This window comes from Scyliorhinus torazame, chromosome 6, assembly GCF_047496885.1.
Source record: "Scyliorhinus torazame isolate Kashiwa2021f chromosome 6, sScyTor2.1, whole genome shotgun sequence".
NCBI classification, from domain to species: Eukaryota; Metazoa; Chordata; class Chondrichthyes; order Carcharhiniformes; family Scyliorhinidae; genus Scyliorhinus; species Scyliorhinus torazame.
Window position 1 is genome coordinate 60,874,094 of NC_092712.1, and position 26,250 is coordinate 60,900,343.

At 45.3% G+C, this 26,250-nt stretch overlaps 1 protein-coding gene across 7 annotated transcripts in view; it reads right to left on the reverse strand.

Moving 5' to 3' along the window:
• Positions 1-26,250, reverse strand: part of LOC140424813 (disco-interacting protein 2 homolog C) — an 803,805-nt gene that overhangs the window by 181,061 nt on the left and 596,494 nt on the right. For all 7 annotated transcript variants that reach the window (XM_072508262.1, XM_072508265.1, XM_072508267.1 and 4 more), the window contains 5 exons: positions 15,511-15,647; positions 9,499-9,707; positions 8,137-8,251; positions 4,066-4,267; positions 3,557-3,666 (listed from right to left, as the gene is read on the reverse strand). In XM_072508262.1, coding sequence (XP_072364363.1) covers positions 3,557-3,666; positions 4,066-4,267; positions 8,137-8,251; positions 9,499-9,707; positions 15,511-15,647 — 773 coding nt within the window. The remainder of the gene's footprint in view (positions 1-3,556; positions 3,667-4,065; positions 4,268-8,136; positions 8,252-9,498; positions 9,708-15,510; positions 15,648-26,250) is intronic.

Consider the following 26,250-nt stretch of genomic DNA (forward strand, 5'->3'; position numbering starts at 1 on the left):
AATGGCCATTTCAGGACTTTGATCCACTACTGCCTTGACTAATCTGGTGGCGGGAGAGCCCCATGACAAGCCCCCAGCCTGGCACCTTCTCCTGTGCAATGGATAGGGCCATTCGAAAGGACCCCAAGATGTAAGATCCATCCAGGTCCCCAAGCCTTCCTAGTTTCCCCCCCCCCCCACAACTCCAGCTTGACTCCAGCGAGACCCTCGACTTACCTGCCATGATGTACCAAGTGCTGCATGCCTCCTCTCAGCCTTGCTGCAGTACAGCCGGTGGCCACCACTCCTGATGGCTCCCTTGGTACAGGAGAACTGCTGGCTACCGATTGGCTGGCCACTCTGTAGGTGGGACTTCCTGTTTCTGAGATGTGGGAAGCTATGCCTCAACTTAGTTAATGGCCAGTCGGTCATTCCGTAGTTGTGGGGCAGCCATGAGAACTGCTGGCAACTCCTCCTCGATTTCTTTTTTAGTCAGCAGTGGCCAGTGGGGATGATGGGGCCCTGTTAACTACAGCCCTAAATTGCCAATCTGAATCAGAGCAGCCATACAGATAGCTGTGTGAAACCGAAAAACCCCCAACACTGGAACATTATTTGTGCATAGCGTGGCGATACGGTAATTAGCACTGCTGCCTCACAGCTCCAGGGACCTGGGTTCAATTCCGGCCATGCTATTCATAAATGTTCAGGTGTTCTCCAAGTGCAAAAAAGATAGAAACAAAAGTTTGATTGTTATTTTAAAAGCAAAAATGGTCAAACTATCATGCTTTGCATATTAATTTTCAGAATGAGTCCATTTTAATTTGAAACTAATAATTCTCAATATCAACTAGAATTTTGTTGCAATAATGTTGAAGCACCCCCTGCATACAAGACACAATCATACAAGAGTCAAACATCCAGATGCAGTACTGGTGACATCCAACATTGGCCTTACATGTGGGGGTCATGGGATGGTCATTTCATTATTATTACCCAGTGATGTGTAATGGGGTCAGTAGAGTTGTGACTCAGCACCTGCCAATAAGGGTGGACACAAAATCTTGATGGAACATGCCTCAAGTCCCCCATCCAACTGCCTAACCACTGAGAAACATACCCCAAACATCCTTCCAACCCCTCAACAAGGGAACTGAAATTTGAGGAAATTATTCTACAATCTTCATGTCAAAAGATGTCACTTCCGCCTAGCTGAATTCCTAATTTTTTTTGCTCCCACAGTTCCCAAAGGAGGAACCTACCAGAAGGGCTACAAAATTTGAAAATGAAAATCGGTTATTGTCACAAGTAGGCTTCAAATGAAGTTACTGTGAAAAGCCCCTAGTCGCCACATTCCGGCGCCTGTTCGGGGAGGCTGATACGGGAATTGAACCGTGCTGCTGGCCTGCCTTGGTCTGCTTTCAAAGCCAGCGATTTAGCTCTATATTAAATAAAAGGAATCAAGCTAAAAATCCATAATTCCGTCAAATTCAGTTTTACATGTTGGAATTTAATGATGGTAGTGGGGGTACAGCCTTCGAGGCTGACACCATGTCAACTAGACCCAGGGTTGCATTTTCTCAACTAAGGACAGCGGACCACCTGCAATAATTGCTGGACAATCAGAAGGCTGATAGCTCAATGGTACTCCAGGAGTGGTGGCTATCATATGGACTATACCTGGAGGATAAGGCGATGTTGATAGATGTGCATCCTCTCAACCAGGGATATGTGGTCTGGGAGCACCAGGATGAGTCAGGCAGGGTCGAGCAAGGCTGTAAAGGGGTAGGGTGATGAGGGCAGGTAGCAACTTTGCTACTGAGGTGGCCATTGGCACCATGAGCCCCTTGGTGGCCTGAATAGGAGCCCCCCATCCCACCCAACCCAAAGCCCACTAGGATGCCATCAGGGTTCCCTTGGTGATCTCATGTTGTGGAGGGCCCCTGTTCTGCTACTTAAATGTCACTGGAGGCAGGAAGAGACCCTTACTTGGCCTTTGAGCAGGAGAGTATCCTCATGCATTATAGGGGCTGGTTTAGCACAGTGGGCTAAGCAGCCGGCTTGTGTTTCAGAACAAGGCAAGCAGCGCGGGTTCAATTCCCGTACCAGCCTCCCCGAACAGGCGCCGGAATGTGGCGACTAGGGGCATTTCACAGTAACTTCTGTTATGGGCCAGTGTTTAGAGAACCCCAAAGTGTATCATGGAGTTCACCTGACCCATAACTTTTAATAGATTGTGGTATGGGGAGCACCCTGCCCACTCTACAGGTGTGGTACAGCAGAAATGGAAAAGTATTTTTTAAAGAAAAACAATGTTTATTCTATGAACTCAAGTTAACCTTTTTAAAACATACAGTGAACATCTTAGCAACCATTAATTCAAATACAAACCCCAAAGAATACAACACTAAGTAATCCTTTAAGCTTTCCTTTTAACATCCATAAGACTTAAAACACCTTTTACCAGAAGCACATCAGGTTAAAGTCACTACTGTTTTTAGTTTTAAATCACCAGGATCGATTTACAGTCTTTAGATTACAGAGAGAGATTCATACACCTTCTGGCTGTGACTGCAGCTATCCAGCTCTGAAAACAAAACTAAAACACACCCTGCAGCAAACAGCCTAAAACAAAAGTAAAAAGCTGACAGACAGCCCGGCTCCACCCACTCTGACATCACTGCAGTAGTAAACACCCATTTCTTAATACTCTCACATGACACTTCATTGAAGCCTACGTGTGACAATAAGCAATTATTATTATTATAGTAAGGGGAAGATGATGGGCAACCACTTCCTACTTTACCATGCCTTTTTAGAGGTCCTCTCATCTCCCATCCCATCCCCATACCAGTGTCTGGTATATAGAGTTAATGTTAGACTGAGAACAGTACCACCTACACAGGGGAGATAGCACATGACCTAGACATAGGATCAATGTGGTGTTGGCCAGAGACCAAGATGGAGATAGCTCCATGCCTGTACCCATTAGCCTATAGATGTATATAGTTGCTCGCTGTTAAAATACAGAAGACTATGAAGACTTTTTTTTAAGCAAAGTCTGTCATGATATGCAGACATGCAGATAATGATATGCAGACAGGCAGCTAATGAACACAGAGAACAGGATATGACCAATGAGCAGGCAGGACACTCAAGGGTGGTATCTCACTATAAAAGGCACGAGGCACTCACACTCCACCTCTTTCCACTGATGAACATCTACAGAGTGAGTCAGGGTGTATGTACAGTATCACACCTCCAGCACGTGGCTAAGTCAGCACGTGGCTGGTTCAGTCAGAGAGAGTAACCACACATAGGTTAGCAGAGAGTTAAACTCATAGAGAACTGTGCTACTGGTTCAATAAATCAGATTGAACTAACTTCAAGGTCTGGAGTATCTTTTGGTTAAAGCTGCATCCAGTTGCAGCCCGTGTTATCCCAGAGTACACAACATATCAAAGTCGTTCTGCAACCAGCGTCTAGAGGGCTGGTAAAATCCAGCCCACAGAAATTCAAGTCATGGCTTGCCACAGAATGGCCCATTCAGAGTATGCTGTTATGCAATAATACTTACCTTTCTACCTTGGTCATTGTCTTCAATCTGTCCTAAATCTCTTCCACTGGCCTGGGCAATCCTCTTTCCGGATACCAGATTTCCAACCATAACAGAAGCTGGACCAATCTCTGTCGAGAGCACAAAATTCCACCAAATGCATTTCAGTAAATTGGAATCATCAAAAGACAATCAGTTTATCAATTGCACTCCACATTTCTTTAACTCTGAAATCAAGCTACCAAAGTAGCATGCTTTTTTTTAATTGATATGTTTGATGCACACAGCATTAAAAAGACAAGTCTTCAAAATGTATCACCTATTTTAACTTGCTGTTTCAAAGTTACAATATCATTTTCAACTCAGTACAGTTTTCAAACTCGAAAAACAGAAATGAATTGAAAGGAAGGAGATAATCGACTCTTGGTCACAGGTATCTTGATGCTGGATATTCCTTTAATTTAATCCTTCAAATATTTATATCGCACATAATTTAACATTGACCTTCTGTCAGGAAATAAAAACCTTACCTGGCTGTTTCTGTCTTGGCTTGGGCAGGTTTATTACGCATGTGTGCGGACACATTAACACATTGCATGGGTGGAGGGAACCTTCTAAGAAGCACTGTTTGGTTTCTGAGAGGTGTATGCCACCAAGAGGAGTTTTTGGAAGTGTATTAGCTGGTACTAGAGCCAAACAGTAAACCCCTACTTGATGAATACCATCGATTGCCTTTAGAAAAACAGATTGTTAAAAAAGGTCATATATATATTTATTCACACAACTATCAGGTACATAATCACACCTCCTATTCTCACTCTAAGTGCTTTCAAAGAGAGGAGTGTTTATCAATATATAATATATAAATAAAAATTAAATTAACATAAATTGAATGAATTTGTCACATAAAAAGGGAGACGAGAATGCATCTGGCATATAATTGCACTTTCATACAACTTTATGAAAATTGTTTCTATCTTGGTTTACTTGTACACAAGCATTTCATTCATCCGAGACTAGCACTATTCAGTAATGCTCAAGAAATTCCATTGGACTGAAAGTGCATAGCATACAAGGTTTCTAGAAACCCCAAATACAACTTCAATAAGTTGTAGAGTTAAAGCTCATAATAAATTTTGGACATGTCGAACATAGCAGTGAAGTGTATTAGAATCATAGAATTCACAGTGCAGAAGGAGGCCATTCGGGCCATCGAGTCTGCACCGGCCCTTGGAAAGAGCACCCTACTTAAGACCACGCCTCAGCCCTATCCCTGTCACCCCACCTAACCTTTTTTTCTTTGGACACCAAGGGCAATTTAGCATGGCCAATCTACCTGCAGGAGGGTTTCCTGACACAATATGTTGACAGGCCAACAAGAGGCGAGGCCACGTTGGATTTGGTTTTGGGTAATGAACCAGGCCAGGTGTTGGATTTGGAGGTAGGAGAGCACTTTGGGGACAGTGACCACAATTCGGTGACGTTTACGTTAATGATGGAAAGGGATAAGTATACACCGCAGGGCAAGAGTTATAGCTGGGGGAAGGGCAATTATGATGCCATTAGACGTGACTTGGGGGGGATAGGTTGGAGAAGTAGGCTGCAAGTGTTGGGCACACTGGATAAGTGGAGCTTGTTCAAGGATCAGCTACTGCGTGTTCTTGATAAGTATGTACCGGTCAGGCAGGGAGGAAGGCGTCGAGCGAGGGAACCGTGGTTTACCAAAGAAGTGGAATCTCTTGTTAAGAGGAAGAAGGGGGCCTATGTGAAGATGAGGTGTGAAGTTTCAGTTGGGGCGATGGATAGTTACAAGGTAGCGAGGAAGGATCTAAAGAGAGAGCTAAGACGAGCAAGGAGGGGACATGAGAAGTATTTGGCAGGTAGGATCAAGGAAAACCCAAAAGCTTTCTATCGGTATGTCAGGAATAAGCGAATGACTAGGGTAAGAGTAGGACCAGTCAAGGACAGGGATGGGAAGTTGTGTGTGGAGTCTGAAGAGATAGGCGAGATACTAAATGAATATTTTTCGTCAGTATTCACTCAGGATAAAGATAATGTTGTGGAGGAGAATGCTGAAACCCAGGCTATTAGAATAGATGGCATTGAGGTACGTAGGGAAGAGGTGTTGGCAATTCTGGACAGGCTGAAAATAGATAAGTCCCTGGGGCCTGATGGGATTTATCCTAGGATTCTCTGGGAGGCCAGGGAAGAGATTGCTGGACCTTTGGCTTTGATTTTTATGTCATCATTGGCTACAGGGATAGTGCCAGAGGACTGGAGGATAGCAAATGTGGTCCCTTTGTTCAAAAAGGGGAACAGAGACAACCCCGGCAACTATAGACCGGTGAGCCTCACGTCTGTAGTGGGTAAAGTCTTGGAGGGGATTATAAGAGACAAGATTTATAATCATCTAGATAGGAATAATATGATCAGGGATAGTCAGCATGGCTTTGTGAAGGGTAGGTCATGCCTCACAAACCTTATCGAGTTCTTTGAGAAGGTGACTGAACAGGTAGACGAGGGTAGAGCAGTTGATGTGGTGTATATGGATTTCAGTAAAGCGTTTGATAAGGTTCCCCACGGTAGGCTATTGCAGAAAATACGGAGGCTGGGGCTTGAGGGTGATTTAGAGATGTGGATCAGAAATTGGCTAGCTGAAAGAAGACAGAGGGTGGTGGTTGATGGGAAATGTTCAGAATGGAGTTCAGTTACAAGTGGCGTACAACAAGGATCTGTTCTGGGGCCGTTGCTGTTTGTCATTTTTATCAATGACCTAGAGGAAGGCGCAGAAGGGTGGGTGAGTAAATTTGCAGACGACACTAAAGTCGGTGGTGTTGTCGACAGTGTGGAAGGATGTAGCAGGTTACAGAGGGACATAGATAAGCTGCAGAGCTGGGCTGAGAGGTGGCAAATGGAGTTTAATGTAGAGAAGTGTGAGGTGATTCACTTTGGAAGGAATAACAGGAATGCGGAATATTTGGCTAATGGTAAAGTTCTTGGAAGTGTGGATGAGCAGAGGGATCTAGGTGTCCATGTACATAGATCCCTAAAAGTTGCCACCCAGGTTGATAGGGTTGTGAAGAAGGCCTATGGAGTGTTGGCCTTTATTGGTAGAGGGATTGAGTTCCGGAGTCAGGAGGTCATGTTGCAGCTGTACAAAACTCTGGTACGGCCGCATTTCGAGTATTGCGTACAGTTCTGGTCACCTCATTATAGGAAGGACGTGGAGGCTTTGGAGCGGGTGCAGAGGAGATTTACCAGGATGTTGCCTGGTATGGAGGGAAAATCTTATGAGGAAAGGCTGATGGACTTGAGGTTGTTTTCGTTGGAGAGAAGAAGGTTAAGAGGAGACTTAATAGAGGCATACAAAATGATCAGGGGGTTAGATAGGGTGGACAGTGAGAGCCTTCTCCCGCAGATGGAAATGGCTGGCACGAGGGGACATAGCTTTAAACTGAGGGGTAATAGATATAGAACAGAGGTCAGAGGTAGGTTCTTTACGCAAAGAGTGGTGAGGCCGTGGAATGCCCTACCTGCAACAGTAGTGAACTCGCCAACATTGAGGGCATTTAAAAGTTTATTGGATAAGCATATGGATGATAATGGCATAGTGTAGGTTAGATGGCTTTTGTTTCGGTGCAACATCGTGGGCCGAAGGGCCTGTACTGCGCTGTATCGTTCTATGTTCTATGTACCTAGCCTGCACATCTTTGGACTGTGGGAGGAAACCGGAGCACCCGGAGGAAATCCACGCAGACACGTGGAGAACATGTAGACTCCGCACAGACAGTGACCCAAGCTGGGAATCGAACCTGGGACCCTGGTGCTGTGAAGTAATAGTGCTGACCACTGTGCTACCGTGCCGCCGTATCAAAACTATAATTCTGTATATTTGATGATTGGCGTGGTTACTTAGATAAACAGTGGCTGATTTTAGGCAACAATTTCTAACAACTCTTTGGCATTCTAAATTATTCTTTTTCTGCCAAGCAGATGTGATACTTCGGAAAACAAAGATATTATTAGTGTTGATGAAGCTTTTGTCAATAAAAATCCAAGGAGCAAATATCCAAGGCTCATTTTTTTTTTAAAATCCCAACGGTGAATTATGGGAAGGTTTCACCAGCCTATTTTCAAAGGATTCCACTCAGCACATGATCCCGTAAATAAGCAACACTGGCAAAAATATGACTGTGGAAGGAGGATACAAGTTTACGTGAAAGCACAACGCTTTACCTTTAAATTTTCTCCTCTTACCTCTACTTATCTGAAGGCAACAATTCAGATTGAAGTATAATTCTATGGGCACCAACAGGGCTGAAATACTTCGCCTAAATTGCCAATCTTGAATCATGTGTTCATGAGCGTCAGTGGGCAATTCATGGATGGGGGTCATCAGAATCAAGCCCAACTCTGTCCTCAGCCAATGTCCTACCATCACACTTCCAGCAAAGATCGTTGGACTTGATAATCGGGGCTTATCTTTATACCATATAGACAATCTCCAGCCAATAACAGGGCTCTCAATTGAATGTCAAAACCTCAGCCACCTTTTTGCCATATTTAAATTAAATGCACTTCTGCTAATCATTCATCTTTACCTGAAGGACTCTACTCATCCACTGAAAGCTATCTTCCTCAGTAGAATCTGGTCTCTGTTCAGCAATGATTACGATCCTCTCATCATGCAAAACATTTATAGAAAACACAGCTATTCTGTTAACAGACAGAGATCAGAATCAAATTAAACTATAAGCTTGGAAAGATCACACAGTACTATAGCTTTACATTTTGTAATCCAACAACAAAATTACTGAACTTCAAAACAAGTCCCTATTCATTATAGCTATCAGTCCTTTCTTTTATTGTAATAACGCCCTAATGTTTCAAGGCTAACGTACCTTGGTCGGCCAAAGTTAACTTTAATTTATATAAATTAATATCTGGACTTTAAGTTCTTCAAACTTGGCCTGAGCATGAATTGTCTCATTATAATCCCTCATGTACTGACAATTAAATCAACACTTCATAGTTATTTAGAATAATCATTGCCTCTTTACCTCAGCTCACTGCTACTGTTTTCCTCACTTTTTAACATATTATGGCTTGAACATTTACAGTTGATAATACAACCTTGTTTAATGCCAAAATATTCCATATGTACAGGATATGGCCATTTTCTGAATGACACATCTGTAATGCATTAAAGCTCAAATTACAATTCAATTAGAATTTCATTTGTTTATTTTATTCTTTCAGATTTTCTTCTTTCACAGTGACGTGAAAGCAATATTTTGATCAGATGTGTGCAGTAGACATATAGAGAACAATGAATGCCCAGGAGTGAATGACAAGAACAATTAGTCTGATCAAAGGGGTTGAATTGAACCATGAGAGTGAAACATAAAATTGTCATGTAATGACTACCACATTAAGAGATTAACAATGGTTAGAAACACGTAGCAATCAAAATAATACGCTATCGATATATTTTTCCAATTAAAGTTGGCCAAAGTAAACAATACCATATCAATGCCCATTTCAAAGGAGTGTAATTGTTATAAACTAGCAAATCTCCCATCCATTGTCGATAGGTATTCTGGATCATGCAATACTGAGCTCCAAACCTTTATGGCCATCCTTCCCATTCTCCCCATGAAAATATAAGTAACGGTATCTCCTGATATATGTGGCAGAGGTAAATTTGAGGTCACTAATTTCAGGCTACAGGCCAATGATTAGCTTTCTATCTATTAAAGACATGTTGTACCTGCAATAAAGCATCTGCTTTGAAGTAGGGTGCATGGAATATAATGGATGCATGTAAGATGCAAGATTTATATATTTTAAAAAAAAATCAAGGTTGATTGTGTAGAATCTAAATTGTGGCAGCCAACTACCCAAAATTCCATGCACGACCAACTCTGGAGCTTTGTGTTTTTAAGCCAAGTGCAGACACAGACCTTCCTCTGTAGACAAATTTCATTGGTTCCACTGCAAGTGCTGTTGCCACAATGTCATCTGCATTGTGCCGCCGCCCACTGACAACCATCAGGCCATCCATTTTCCCTACAACAAAGACCATTCCACCAGGACCAACAAAGCCCAAGAGTCCAGTCCTGACAAACGGATATTCACTGATAGGAGCTCCTGAGCTCATCATCGGGAACATCTTAAGGAGATAAATGGGGAAAAATAAAATCAATAACACAGAAATATTTACTCCTGAAACAAGATAGAACATTGCACAATGAAAAATCTGTTTTAATAATAAGCATTTATCATGAGATACAAAGAAGAAATGTTGGTAACAGTTGAAACAGGTCCATTTTATTGATCAAACTCAAAGCCTGTGATTTTGTTTGGCATTAGAGTGAACACTCTCCAGAGGTTTGGAGAGGATGCAGAGGACGTTTACCAGGATGTTGCCTGGTCTGGAGGGTGTTAGCTATGCAGAGAGGCTGAATAGACTCAGGCTGTTTTCATTAGAACAACAGAGGTTGAGACCCTATAGAGGTCTACAAGATTATGAGAGGCATGGATAGAGTGGATGGACAGGCACACTTTCCCAGGGCGGAGGGGCAAGCCACCAGGGGGCATAGGTTTAAGTTGCGTGGGGCAAAGTTTAGAGGAGATGTGCGAGGCAAGTTTTTTTTTTTTTTTTTTTACACAGAGGATGGTGAGTGCCTGGAACGCTTTGCCAGGGGGAAGCAGGTACATGAACGGCATTCAAAAGGCATCTCAACAAATACATGGATAGGATGGATAAAGAGGGATACGGCATTCGGACGTGCTGAGGGTTTTGGCCAAGCGTGGTAACATTAACATGACCGATACAGGCTTGGAGTGCTGAAGGGCCTGTTCCTGTGCCGTATTGTTCTTTGATGTCAGTGCATATTGCTGGTCGGGAACGTTTGCCATTTTCTGTACCTTGTATTCAAGGGAAACCTGGCACTTGACAAACGTTCTTGTGCTCTGCTGAAGTGAATCTTTTTCCACAGTGAAAGTAATAAACAATCTGCTCCTCGAGAAGAAGGCATCAATCGCTCACTTGATACATCTATGACTTATGAAATTGAATCCACCCCCACAGGAAGAGATGCTGCAAATTGTCTGTAGTCTCCCAGAGATGACATAGCTGTGTGGCAACTTCCTTATGAAGGACAGGTACTGAATGCATGTCCAGCAGGGACATCTAGCTCAGTAAATGGGTTTCCCAAGATACAGATAATGTCCCTAAGAACTCTTTTTTTTCATGCATGTCTAGAAATACCATTGGAATCCCCAAAGAGATTCCAATTGCGATCATTTTGATTGCTGCAAATGAGACGGCAGCTGGAAGCGAGGCATTTGGAAGAAAATAATTTGCAAAGTGTCGCAACTGGAAAAATAAGTGGCAGAAACAGAAAATAACCACACCAAATGTCTTTTGTTCATTCATGGCATGTGAGCTTGCATTCAGTACAGATGATGTTTCCCTGACTTGTGGCACAATCTTAGAAAACACCCTAACAGAAGCTGGGCCCTCCACAAAACCACCCAGGCACTTAAATCAAATAAACGACCAATGCAAACCAACAACTGCGTCCGTTGCTGACTTTTGAAGAGGCTCTAGAAATTAAGGGTTTTTTATGGGCGTAGGGACATTAATAGGCAAGTTTTAAAATGTTCCCTTTCTTTTTAAAAAATACGTTTTATTCTCCTCTTTTTCACATTTTCTCCCAAATTTACACCCACCAACAATAAACAATAAACAAATATGTCAATCCCCAGAACAATAACAACGATCCCATCCTCCCACCAAACATTAGCCCGCATGTTCACACAAACAAATGTCAAAAAGGAATTAGGTATCACCCATAGTCGCCATTAACACACACAGCTCCCCTCCCCCAAACCCTCCCACCCACCCATCCCCAACTAATGTTCGACGTTATCCAGTTTTTGAAAGTGCATAATGAATAATGCCCATGAATTGTAGAACCCCTCCATCCTTCCCCTCAGTTCAAACTTAACCTTCTCAAGAGTCAAGAATTCCAACAGGTCCCCCCCCCCCCACGCCAGGGCACAGGGTGGAGAGGCTGCTCTCCAGCCCATCAGGATCCGCCTTCGGGCGATCAACGAGGCGACGGCTACAACATCTGCCTCCACACCCGTTTCCAACCCTGGCTGGTCCGACACCCCGAATATGGCCACCCGGGGGCCCAGGTCCAGTTTCACATGCACCACTTTAGAAATTACCCTAAAAACCTCCTTCCAGTAATCCTCTAGCTTTGGACAGGACCAAAACATATGAACGTGATTAGCCCCCCCCCCCACCCGCAACGTTCACACACATCTTCTACTCCTTCAAAGAATCGGCTCATCCTCGCCCTCTTGAGGTGTGCTCTGTATACCACCTTCAGCTGTATCAGCCCCAACCTCACGCACGTGGTGGAGGCATTCACTCTCCGGAGCATCTCACACCAGAACCACTCCTCCATATCCTCTCCCAACTCTTCCTCCCACTTTGCTTTGATCCCTTCCAGTGGTGTCTTCTCCTCTTCCAAAATATCTCCATAAACCGCCGATACTACCTCCTTCCCAGTCCCCCTGTCGTCAGCACCTCCTCCAGCAATGTGGAGGCCTGCTCTACCGGGAAGCCTTTCTGGCAAAATCTCGAACCTGCATGTATCTAAACATTTCCCCCTGCTCCAGCCCATACTTTGCTTCCAGCTCCTTCAATCCTGCAAACCGACCCCTAAGAAACAAATCTTTTAGTGTCTTAACCCCCTTCTCCTTCCATTTCCAAAAATTTCCATTCCACTTCCCTGGCTCAAGTCTGTGGTTCCCCCAATTCGGCATTTCTCTTGACCCTGCCCCCAACCCGAAGTGTTGGCGAAACTGCCTCCAAATGCTCAATGAAGCTATTATTACCGGACTCCCTGAGTATTTGCCCGGGGCCATCGGGAGCGACGCTGTTGCGAGTGCTTTTAATCCGGACCCCCTGCACAAACTCTCCTCTATTCTGACCCACTGGGAATCAACCCCTCTGACCCAGCTCCGCACCTTTTCTACATTCCCCGCCCAGTAGTAGTACATCAGGTTCAGAAGACCCAAACCCCTGCCTGCCTTCCCCTCTGTAGCAGCACCTTTCTAACTCGGGCCACCTTGCCTCCCCATATGAACGAAGTAATCCTGCCCTCAATCTCTCTGAAAAAATCGCGGCAACACGTTCATTTTAACCGCCTGTACCCGACCCGCCAATGACAGAGGGAGACCATCCCACCTTGCCAGATCAGCTTTTCCTCTCCCCACCAAACTAGAAATGTTGAACCTGCAGAGCCCCCCCCACTCCCGGGCAACCTGCATCCCCAGGTACCTAGAGTGAGTCCCTGCCCTACGGAATGGCAGCCCCCCGACCCCTGCCCCCACCCCCGGCCGAGACACTACAAAATGCTCACTCTTGTCTAGATTTAGTTTGTGCCCAGAGAAAGACCCAAACACTCGAAGCAGCTCCAATTTTCCCCCTATCAACACACTCGGTTCCGACACGTATAACAGCAAGTCATCGGCATACAAGGACACCCTATGCTCTTTCACCCCCCCCGCACTATTCCTTTCCATACCCCCGAACTTCTTAATGCGATGGCCAACGGCTCAATCACGAGTGCAAACAGCAGGGAGGACATAGGACATCCCTGCCTAGTCCCACGGTGGACCTGGAGCTGATGTTGTTTGTGCGGACACTCGCCCTCGGCTTCTTATACATTATATAGTAGCTTTACCCAGTTCACAAACCTTGGTCCAATCCCAAACCGCTCCAGAACTGCCATCAAGTACCCCCATTCCACCCGGTCAAACGCCTTCTCAGCATCCAATGCCACAACCACCTCTGTTTCCTTCCCCTCTGCCGGTGCCATAACGACGTTCAATACCCTTATAACGTTTGAAAAGAGCTGCCTCCCTCTCACGAACCCCGTCTGATCCTCACCAATCACCTTCAGAGGGCACTCCTCCAGCCTACCGGCCAGTACCTTCGCCAGTACTTTTGCGTCCACATTCAGAAGTGATATGGGCCAATACGACATCCTTATCTTTTTTTAGCAACAGGGAAATCGATGCCTGCCCCAAAGTTCGTGGCAACACCCCCTTCCCTATCGCCTCTTCAAACATCCCCACCATCAGGGGTGCCAGCTTGTCCTTGAATTTTTTATAATATTCCACTGGAAACCCATCCAGCCCCTCCACCTTCCCCGACTGCATCTTCCCAATCGCATCCTTTATCTCCTGCTCCACTATCACTCCTTCTAATGTAGCCCTGTCCCCCTCCCCTAACCTCGGGTACTCCAACCCATCTAGAAATTCCTGCATCTCTCGGTCTCCCCCAGCTGGTTCTGGCCTGTACAACCTCTCATCAAATTCTAAAATGTTCCCTTTTTAAAAGATGTACTTTAACAAAGCAAATTTGTTTCAAAACGTCACCATTCTACGAGGTTGCCCGATTGTCCTGGTTCAGGGCCGATTTTACACACAGTGATATGCAATTGAGTTTGATCAGGAATTTGAGAAAAGATATCAATCTCAAAACCAGTACAATTTTGGATGTAATTTATGCCCGGGTTGTTAATTGCACCCAAAGAGGAAACACTGCTTCCTTGCTTTTAAGGAATCTACTATTGCAGCCCAGGCTCTCCACATACTGCAGCAGCATTTCAAACAAGATTGTAAATATTATTTGCGGATCTCTATATAAAATCGAGTAGGGTTTGGTTTAATCTTGTATGCTTACGGTTTTGGTTTCCTTCTGATTTATAAATGGCTTGGAGATATGTACAGTGACTAAGAATAACAAAATAGTTAACACTATCAACTCCCAGAACACTTCAGAGTTTAATCAATCAAGACATTACTCCGCTGACTGCTGTTTATTTTCTGCTGAGGTGCAAGTTGTGAAAGTCATGCCTGTTGACCTATATTTGTCAATATATTGGGAAACGAGACAGTTCTGAGATAGGCGACAATGGTCTGTGATGATTAGTTAAACGCCTCGATGGTAAGAACGTTTGGTGCTTTGACAGGAAATACCATCATTGCTGGGGTCTTTCCACAGAAACAATTATCAGAACATAATGAATCATCAGCGACAGACTGCTTGACTAGAGGTCCATAGAGCCTTCTGTACAATCAGTAGTGAGAGACAGGAGTAGGACAGGTTTCGTCGCTATCCAGAGGAAAGGTGAGATAATTGCATACACTTCTTCATTGGAGTACTGCTTGGAGACATTGAGTGTGTTAAAGGTTTGGTGAGAGGTTTAAGTTGCAAACCACATTTGGTGCAGATGTGAATTCTCTTCCAGAATAAATAAAGTAAAAATGGGAAGGAAGTTGTAAAACCTAAACACACTTGCAGATTTCTTTTTCCAATGATTGATAAGAAATCTGCAGCACAGCGAAAGAAAAAAGTTTGCACTGTACAATGGGACCGGCTGTGAATTGGGCTTGCTAGCCTGATTTCACAACTTGCATCCAAAGAACCTGACCAGTAGGGCGATCAAGGTTACTCAACACCATGATAGCCGAAGCATCACGACTAAATACATCTCAACCTTCCAGCAGCTGTTCGATTTTCCGGAAGAGGTAAAAATAAAAGGGAAAAAAAATTGGGTCAATAAAGAGGAAATAACACCCTAGCAAATTCCTCTCCAATGTACTCAGATGATCAAAACTTGACTGGCAAAGTTTCGCTCTGCTAGAAACCCAACCCTCGCATTCACTATGAAAATAGCTCCTTACTATCTGTAATCAATACTCTCGTCCCTCTTTGAATAGTCCTGCTGCATCTGGCTAACGTTTCAATATCCCAATTGTTCTTCTGGCTGCTTAAAATCAGAACTGCCAAACTATCGTCTCCAGAAATATTGAACTCTTTATGAAAAAAAAAATTATAATATGCATTTGATTGACAAAATAGGATGTGGTTTCACGTTCCGTACCTCAAAAGTGTTCTTTGTCATTCCTGATAGACCATAGTAGGATGTACCTGCAGCAATGGAGCATACACAGAGCTCTCCTATTTCGTCGGTTCGACAGAGTAAAGGGATTCCTTCTGGTCTTACAACACACATCACACCTGCAGAACAAAAAAACGCAAGAGTCGCTAACTTTAATGCAACAACAAGACGTTTTCAAAGTCACTGGTCAGGCTATTCTGGTACATCTTTACCAAGAGTGTGGCGAATAGCATTTCTGTCAAATAAGAAAGGTGGCATGCAGGAATTGCGTTTAGTCTGCAAATCAAAAGCTAGCAAGGGCATTAACTTGGAATGTGGAATTTTTTTCCAGGGTCGTTGCTATAGTCAAGTAGCCCACACCCAAAACTGCAATAAATAAGTAAAATCTTTCAAATTACTTAAGTTTTTAAAATACATGTTATTAAAAAATCTTCTGATTAAATCATTGTATAATATTATGAAATAACTACATTCAAATTATATTATAAAGATATTGACAATTAAATCCACAGTGTGTTTTAACAAGAGGATAACAGTTAAAAGAAAGTGAAGCAACACATGAATCAGGTGTCTTTACTTACTATTCAACATAACTCAGCTTGGAAAATCCCACCAGTTCATAATGGTTTTTTAAAAATTGTGGAGTGGGTTATTTTTTAAGGTACATTCAAATACAGGATTCTCAGGTGGCAAATTAAACAAACTCTAACTCTTCCATTATGGTTGGGGTAAGACGGAAGAAATTAATGGAGTGACTTACAGCTTGTGCAGTGGCGACCTGAGGAGACACAGGTACAACGTTTCCACTCCACATATGTTTCTGAGTTACAATGGTCTTTAAGTACAGAATAATGCCCCGTTTCAGGAAAGGCAGGTGTTTACATTGTTCCCCAAGTTTCCTTGATAGAAGCATCAATTAACCATAGATTCCCTACAGTGCAGAAGGAGGCCATTCAGCCCATTAAGTCTGCACCGACCCTTTGAAAGAGTACTCGCCCCCCCCCCCCCCCCCACCCCCAAGTATCCCTATCTAAACTACACATCCCTGGACACTAAGGGGTAATTTAGGATCGCCAACCCACCTAACCTGCAAATCTTTGGACTGTGGGGGGAAACCGGAGCGCCCGGAGGAAACCCACGCAGACAGGGGGAGAAAGTACAAACTCCACAGACAGTGACCAGAGGTCGGAATTGAATCCGGGCTCTTTGTGCTGTGAGGCAGCAGTGCTAACCACTGTGCCACGGTTCAGCAAAACCGCTGCTGGAATCCTATGTTGTTCACTAATGTAGTTACAGCCCAACGCCCAACAACCCCTCCTCCCTGCCCCACCTCCAACTCCCTGCAAAAGAATGCAAGTTTGTTGCATTTATGCCAGATTTTTCATGTTTCAGTCTATTATCCTGAGAGCAACAGGAAATGTCAATGCAAGTTACCAACTGTAAATGAGTGCAGAAAATTCCAGCCAATAAGGTGTAATTGGAAATGTTTTTCTTCAAAGTCAGCAAAGCATGCATTGCAAAGGACCTCACAGAATAAAAGGGCACTACTGAACTTCATTACACCACAATGAAATGGCAGAAATGTCATAACCTAACAGGGCTACGAACGGAGAGCTGGAAAGGGGATTATACTGGATAGCTCGTTACTGGCTGGCACAGTAGAGATGGGCCGAATGGGCTCCTCTTGTGGCATAAACTTTCCATGTTTCTGTGATGCTGGAGCCAATTCAGTCAGCTCATTGTGAATTATTATTCAGAGATATGATTGTAGCTTTGAATTTTGCAGGAAGGGAACCTATTGGGTGAAGTGGAAACTTTGACCGGCAAATCCAAATTACGGGACATGTACACTTAAGAGGCAGGTTAGGGCTTCCGGGTGCGGCGATGACCAGCTGAGTCGCACGTTTCGGCAGCTCCCTGTGAAACGGACTTTTGGGCTCTTGATAGGAGCCCCAACGGCAATTTTGACGGCTAAAAACACTGTGCGGTAAACCAGAAGGGAATCCCCCCTGGATACGGATGGAAAAAGGAGGAGAGAGTGGCCAGATTGCAGTGGATCCTTTAGAACAGCGGCAAGGAAGGCAAGCAAAAACCAAGATGGCGTCGGAAGGTGGCAGTTTAACATGGGGCCCTGAACAACAAGAGTTCTTGAAATGCTGTGTGGAAGAGATCAAAAAGGAAATGAAGAAAGAGCTGTTGGCCCCGATACTACAGACGATCGAAGAGCTAAAGGAGGAACAAAAGACCCAGGAGCGGGAGCTTCGGGTCGTGAAGGCAAAGGCAGCCGAGAATGAGGACGGTATACAGGGCCTGGTGGTGAAGACGGAGACGCAGGAGGCACATCAGAAACGATGTGTGGAAAGGTTGGAGGCACTGGAAAACAACGCAAGGAGGAACAACCTGAGGATTCTTGGTCTTCCTGAAGGTGTGGAGGGAGCGGACATCGGGGCATATGTGAGCACGATGCTGCACTCGTTAATGGGAGCGGAGGCCCCGGCGGGTCCGTTGGAGGTGGAGGGAGCATACCGAGTGATGGCGCGAGGACCGAGAGCAGGAGAAATTCCCAGAGCCATAGTGGTGAGATTCCTCCGTTTTAAGGATAGAGAAATGGTCCTGAGATGGGCGAAGAAAACTCGGAGCAGTAAATGGGAGAACGCGGTGATCCGCGTTTATCAAGACTGGAGTGCGGAGGTGGCGAGAAGGAGGGCGAGCTTTAATCGGGCCAAGGCAGTGCTTCATAAAAAGAAGATAAAATTTGGAATGCTGCAACCAGCAAGACTGTGGGTCACATATCGAGGGAGGCACCACTACTTTGAGACGGCGGATGAAGCGTGGACTTTTATTGTGGAAGAAAAACTGGAATGAGCGGGTTATTAAAAAGAACGTTCGAACAAAGTGGTGGGGCGAATGTGGGGGGCAAAGAGGGGTTTTATGTACTAATCCTGCGATGTGGTAACTTTTCTCTCTCCCACAGGTGGTGATGGGGGGAGGAGGGGAGGTGGAGGAGATGGGGCGTTGGCCATTAGGGGCGGGGCCAAGGGAGAAGCGCGGGCTTGGTTCCCGCGCTATGATAATCATGGCGGGAATAGAGAAGCAGGAAGGAGGGGGCGTCGCACGGTGCGAGCCGAGGTCACGGGGGGAAGCCGAGGTCAGCCAGAGTTTGCTGACTTCTGGGAGCAACATGGGGGGAGTAATTACGCTAGCGGGGGATCTAGCGGGGGGGGGGGTGGGAGGGGGGAATTACTGGGTTGCTGCTGCTGGGGAGAGGGGGGAGCTGGTATGGGAGAGGATGGGCGGGGGGGCACCGCCTGGGGGAGATACAGCTGCGTGGGAACCGGGTGAGGAGCTGGAAAAAGGTAATGGCTAATCGACAAGGGGGGGGGGGTAGGAAGCCCCCCAACTCGGCTGATCACGTGGAACGTGAGAGGGCTGAACGGGCCGATAAAGAGGGCACGGGTACTCGCACACCTTCAGAAACTTAAGGCAGATGTGGTTATGTTACAGGAAACGCACCTGAAACTGATAGACCAGGTTAGGCTACGCAAAGGATGGGTGGGGCAGGTGTTCCATTCGGGGCTAGATGCGAAAAACAGGGGGGTGGCTATATTAGTGGGGAAGCGGGTAATGTTCGAGGCAAAGACTATAGTGGCGGATAACGGGGGCAGATACGTGATGGTGAGTGGCAAACTACAGGGGGAGACGGTGAATTTGGTAAACGTATATGCCCCGAACTGGGATGATGCCAATTTTATGAGGCGGATGCTAGGACGCATTCCGGACCTAGAGATGGGAAAGCTGATAATGGGGGGAGATTTTAATACGGTGTTGGAACCAGGGCTGGATAGGTCGAAGTCCAGGACTGGAAGGAGGCCGGCAGCAGCCAAGGTACTTAAAGATTTTATGGAGCAGATGGGAGGTGTAGACCCGTGGAGATTTAGCAGACCTAGGAGTAAGGAGTTCTCGTTTTTCTCCTATGTCCATAAAGTCTATTCGCGAATAGACTTTTTTGTGCTGGGTAGGGCATTGATCCCGAAGGTGAGGGGAACGGAGTATACGGCTATAGCCATTTCGGATCACGCTCCACACTGGGTGGACTTGGAGATAGGGGAGGAAACAGGAGGGCGCCCACCCTGGAGAATGGACATGGGACTAATGGCAGATGAGGGGGTGTGTCTAAGGGTGAGGGGGTGCATTGAAAAGTACTTGGAACTCAATGATAATGGGGAGGTCCAGGTGGGAGTGGTCTGGGAGGCGTTGAAGGCGGTGGTTAGAGGGGAGCTGATATCAATAAGGGCACTTAAAGGGAAGCAGGAGAGTAAGGAACGGGAGCGGTTGCTCCAAGAACTTTTGAGGGTGGACAGACAATATGCGGAAGCACCGTTGAGGAGGGACTGTACAGGAAAGGCAAAGGCTACATGTAGAATTTGACTTGCTAACTACAGGCACTGCAGAGGCACAATGGAGGAAGGCACAGGGTGTACAGTACGAATATGGGGAGAAGGCAAGCAGGTTGCTGGCACACCAATTGAGGAAAAGGGGAGCAGCGAGGGAAATAGGGGGAGTGAGGGATGAGGAAGGAGAGATGGAGCGGGGAGCGGAGAGAGTGAATGGAGTGTTCAAGACATTTTATAAAAAATTATATGAAGCTCAACCCCCGGATGGGAGGGAGAGAATGATGGGCTTCTTGGATCGGCTGGAATTTCCCAAGGTGGAAGAGCAGGAAAGGGTGGGACTGGGAGCACAGATCGAGGTAGAAGAAGTGGTGAAAGGAATTAGGAGCATGCAGGCGGGAAAGGCCCCGGGACCGGATGGATTCCCAGTCGAATTCTATAGAAAATATGTGGACTTGCTCGCCCCGGTACTGACGAGGACCTTTAATGAGGCAAAGGAAAGGGGACAACTGCCCCCGACTATGTCTGAAGCAACGATATCGCTTCTCTTAAAGAAGGAAAAGGACCCGCTACAATGCGGGTCCTATAGACCTATTTCCCTCCTAAATGTAGATGCCAAGGTCCTGGCCAAGGTAATGGCAATGAGAATAGAGGAATGTGTCCCGGGGGTGGTCCACGAGGACCAAACTGGGTTTGTGAAGGGGAGACAGCTGAACACGAATATACGGAGGTTGTTAGGGGTAATGATGATGGCCCCACCAGAGTGAGAAACGGAGAGAGTAGTGGCGATGGATGCCGAGAAAGCATTTGATAGAGTGGAGTGGGATTATTTGTGGGAGGTGTTGAGGAGATTTGGTTTTGGAGAGGGGTATGTTAGATGGGTGCAGCTGTTGTATAGGGCCCCAGTGGCGAGCGTGGTCACGAATGGACGGGGATCTGCATATTTTCGGCTCCATAGAGGGACAAGGCAGGGATGCCCTCTGTCCCCATTATTGTTTGCACTGGCGATTGAGCCCCTGGCGATAGCGTTGAGGGGTTCCAAGAAGTGGAGGGGAGTACTTAGGGGAGGAGAAGAGCACCGGGTATCTTTGTATGCGGACGATTTGTTACTATACGTGGCGGACCCGGCGGAGGGGATGCCAGAAATAATGCGGATACTTGGGGAGTTTGGGAATTTTTCAGGGTATAAATTGAACATGGGGAAAAGTGAGTTGTTTGTGGTGCATCCAGGGGAGCAGAGTAGAGAAATAGAGGACCTACCGTTGAGGAAGGTAACAAGGGACTTTCGTTACCTGGGGATCCAGATAGCTAAGAATTGGGGCACATTGCATAGGTTAAATTTAACGCGGTTGGTGGAACAGATGGAGGAGGATTTCAAGAGATGGGATATGGTATCCCTGTCAATGGCAGGGAGGGTGCAGGCGGTTAAGATGGTGGTCCTCCCGAGATTCCTCTTTGTGTTTCAGTGCCTCCCGGTGGTGATCACAAAGGCTTTTTTTAAAAGGATTGAAAAGTGCATCATGGGTTTTGTGTGGGCCGGGAAGACCCCGAGAGTGAGGAAGGGATTCTTACAGCGTAGCAGGGATAGGGGGGGGCTGGCACTACCGAGCCTAAGTGAGTATTATTGGGCCGCTAATATTTCAATGGTGAGTAAGTGGATGGGAGAGGAGGAGGGAGCGGCGTGGAAGAGATTAGAGAGGGCGTCCTGTAGGGGGACTAGCCTACAGGCTATGGTGACAGCCCCATTGCCGTTCTCACCGAGGAACTACACCACAAGCCCGGTGGTGATGGCTACACTGAAGATTTGGGGACAGTGGAGACGGCATAGGGGAAAGACTGGAGCCTTGGGGGGGTTCCCGATAAGAAACAACCATAGGTTTGCCCCGGGGGGAATGGATGGGGGATATGGAATGTGGCAAAGAGCAGGAATAACGCAACTGAAAGATCTGTTTGTGGATGGGAAGTTCGCGAGTCTGGGAGCGCTGACCGAGAAATATAGGTTGCCCCAAGGGAATGCATTCAGGTATATGCAACTGAGGGCTTTTGCGAGGCAACAGGTGAGGGAATTCCCGCAGCTCCCGACACAAGAGGCGCAGGACAGAGTGATCTCAAAGACATGGGTGGGGGATGGTAAGGTGTCAGATATATATAGGGAAATGAGGGACGAAGGGGAGACTATGGTAGATGAACTAAAAGGGAAATGGGAAGAAGAGCTGGGGGAGGAGATCGAGGAGGGGCTGTGGGCAGATGCCCTAAGCAGGGTAAACTCGTCGTCCTCATGTGCCAGGCTAAGCCTGATTCAGTTTAAGGTATTACACAGGGCACATATGACTGGAGCACGGCTCAGTAAATTTTTTGGGGTGGAGGATAGGTGTGCGAGGTGCTCGAGAAGCCCAGCGAATCATACCCATATGTTTTGGTCATGCCCGGCACTACAGGGGTTTTGGATGGGGGTGACAAAGGTGCTTTCAAAAGTAGTAGGAGTCCGGGTCGAACCAAGCTGGGGGTTGGCTATATTTGGGGTTGCACAAGAGCCGGGAGTGCAGGAGGCGAGAGAGGCCGATGTTTTGGCCTTTGCGTCCCTAGTAGCCCGGCGCAGGATATTGCTAATGTGGAAAGAAGCCAAGCCCCCGGGGGTGGAGACCTGGATAAATGACATGGCGGGGTTTATAAAGCTAGAGCGGATTAAGTTCGTCCTAAGGGGGTCGGCTCAAGGGTTCACCAGGCGGTGGCAACCGTTCGTCGAATACCTCGCAGAAAGATAGACGGAATGGGAAAAAGAAGGCAGCAGCAGCAGCCCAGGATCGGGGGGGGGGGAGGAACCAGAAGGACTCTCAGGGTTGTTAATATACACTGTATAGTATGTATAGGTCGTTGCTACAGATAATTATATATTGGACTGTTAAATTATATTTTTGGAGAGTGTTACTTGTGACAAGGCAGTTGCCAATTAGGGCTAGTTTTCATTTTTGTTATTTATTATTTATTCATTTTTTGTTTATAAAATAGGTCATTGTTATTTGTGTTGTTATAATATTGTGTAAAGGATGCACAATGTACTGTGTTGGTTGACCAAAAATTTTCAATAAAATATTTAATTAAAAAAAAAAGAGGCAGGTTAGGACGAAACAGGCACCGTGCCAATGGACATACAACTGGATGACCAGGAAACAACTTATTCTGCCTTCTTGCTCTCAGAGTAGCTGTTTTGAAGTAAGCACATCAGTGATGTTGTACTTTAGGTGCAATCAAACAGGAATTCTGAGGTTGGGAAGTCTGCTGCCCTGCTTAAACAAATGAGATTCATGTACCTGTACAGTGTAATGCCCGGGCATTCCCGCAGTCCATCCCCCTTCCCCATCCCCACCTCCTTTCCACATCCCATCCCGCACATCTCAGAGCTGGTAGGTTGGAAAATGGGGAGTAATGTGCCACCATTGCTCTTGTGACCTTGGTTTCTCCCGATTATCTGCGCTGCCGGCGCATGGGAATAGAAAACATACGCAGGAACATCCACAGGAAATGTCATCACATTCTTCAGGAATGTAGGAGGAAGGTATGAATTATAAACCAGCTAATCAATCTCATAACAAAGAATTTGAACATTATATGGGATGCTATCAACAAATATCACGTGGTGGAAGTAATCTCTAACATAATTTTACAAAAGTAAAAGCCAAATCTTCTGGAATTCTTTGGAGGCAAGTAAACCAGCAAATGAGGCCCATCCAGTGGATACAACTTCATTTTCAGAAAGCTTTCAGAAGGAAAATCCACCATGTTTAGGAGGCTTGGAGCAACGAATGAATATACTGCTGTCTCCGCTATTCTTAAACATATTAAGAAGTCTTACAACACCAGGTTAAAGTCCAACAGGTTTGTTCCCTGTTGGACTTTAACCTGGCGTTGTAAGACGTCTTACTGTGCTCACCCCAGTCCAACTCCGGCATCTCCACATCATGGCTTAAACATATTGATGAGGAGGTTCAGGTATTGTAAAACAGTACAATTCGAAAACCACTAAACTGAGACTAAATGACTGGTGTAACTGAGATTGTTAGACGTGAAGAAGACATGGATGAAGTAACCGAACAAGCTACAGAGTTGATTTTAATTATAGGCAAATGTGAGGTAATGAACATTGATACATGAAACAAATTGGACTGGAGATAGGTGTTCATTAGCAAGGATGGGAAAGGTAAAAGGAACAGAGTAATTATCATTCTACCAATGCAAAGCTGCTATCAGAGAAAATAGGACTAATCAAATACTCCACTCAAACCCAAGACCTTTTCATTTCTGTTAAAACAGGTTAGTTTAACACCAATTAACTCACTGGTAGGAGCACAAATACAAAACCAAGAGCAAATGGGGCACTATACCTTCAAAAAGGAGACTAATGAACTGGAGAATAACTGCAATGCTTAAGATTCTGAGACTTATAAATCTATGTCTAAACCCTAATCCAGGATCTGAGCTTATTTTAACGTAGCATTTAGGATATGTTGCGTGGTTGGAGCTGCTATCTTCTGGATCAGGCATTGTGCAGAGGCATTAATTTGGGTCTGTAGGTGGGGAAATGAAGAAGGTCACATGCTCTATTTGAAGGGCAGGGAAATTCAGTGCTCTTGCCAATACTATCAATTATCTTAAACTGTCTGTGGAATCTTGCTGTGCAGAAATTGGTTGCAGTATTTGACTACAGTGCAAAAGTTATTACACTTTTTAAAAAACGTGTAGTCACTTCGACTATCCAAAGGATGTGACAGGCACTGTACAAATGTCAGGACTTTCTTAAGTTATGATGAAATAAACGTGAAACTAAAGAGTTCTCATTGAAGAAGAATGTCAGGAAAGATGCATTTCAAATATCTGAATTAATAATAAGGACTGGTTAAGCCGAGTGGCCAGTTTGTAATTTCCATGCAATTCTCTGTAGAGTCAGATAGGACATTGCTGCCTTCATTGCCTTGTGTGAGGGTACACAAGGCAAACATAATCTGCATTTGTATTATGGGAAAACAGTTTGAATAAAGTCTGTGTTTAATTTATTTGTAATATGTTCACTTGAACATTTGTAAGATAAATATGAATCAAGTTACATTTTCAATTTTCTAAATAGGGGCTGACGACTATTGCATTGCTAATTAATGTCACACTAGCACAGCATAACAGGACCTCAAAATGATTTACTTAGAAATCTTCTCTACTAGCTGGGAGGGGAGGTAGAGGCGGGTCTGTGGGAGGATGCTCTGAGCAGAGTCAACATGTCCTCATCATGTGTCAAGCTCAGCCTGATACAATTCAAGGTGGTTCACCGGGCACACATGACGGTGGCCCGGACGAGCAAGTTTTTTGGGATAGAGGACAATCGTGTGAGGTGTGCAGGAGGGCCAGCAAACCATGTCCATATGTTTTGGGCATGCCCGAAGCTTAGGGGATACTGGCAGTGATTTGCGGATGTCAATGTCCACGGTACTAAAAACAAGGGTGGCGCAAAGTCCAGAGGTGGCGATTTTCAGAGTGTCGGAAGATGCGGGATCCAGGGGGCGAGAGAGGCTGATGTTTTGGCCTTTGCCTCCTTGGTAGCCCGGAGACGGATCTTATTAGTCTGGAGGGACTCGAAGCCCCCAAAATCAGGGGTTTGGGTTAGTGACATGGCTGGGTTTCTCAGACTTGAGAAAATTAAGTTCACCAGGAGAGGATCACGTTAGGGTTCGTCTGGAGGTGGCAGCCGTTTATCGACTTCTTCGGAGAAAACTAAACTGTCAGCAGATTTGATAAGAGGGGAGGGGTGTTAGGGGGTGGGGGGGGGGGGGGGGTGGAGTTAGGCTATTTTGTGTTTAGAGTAGGCACGAAAAAGGAGTGATGGAGGGATGTGTTACGCACTGAACTATGTGTACATTCATATTTGTATTGTTTATTGATATAAAATCATGAATGCAGTATTAAAATGTTTTTTTTTTTAAATCTTCTCTACTGTGTCAAGAAGCTTAAAGAAAATAAAGGTTGGATAAAATTAAGATTAAAGAAGCTTGGATAAAAAGGAATTGATAACAAATCAGCTGCTGGAGGGATCTTGATATGAAAATTTGCTTCGTAGCAGGGTTATTGGATATTTACTTTAGTGGGGAATGTATAGAATTGTAGGTGTTAAAACTATAGAAAATATGAGTTTAAAATAGAGGCATAAGAACGTATATCACACTTACAAAAGCATGGCTTCTAAGGAGAGTTATTTAGATTGGATAAGATCAAAAGGGAAAACCAATATATCAGTAGCAGGGTTAGATCTGTACTGCAGACGAAGCAGTTAGTGAGCCGTTAAGGT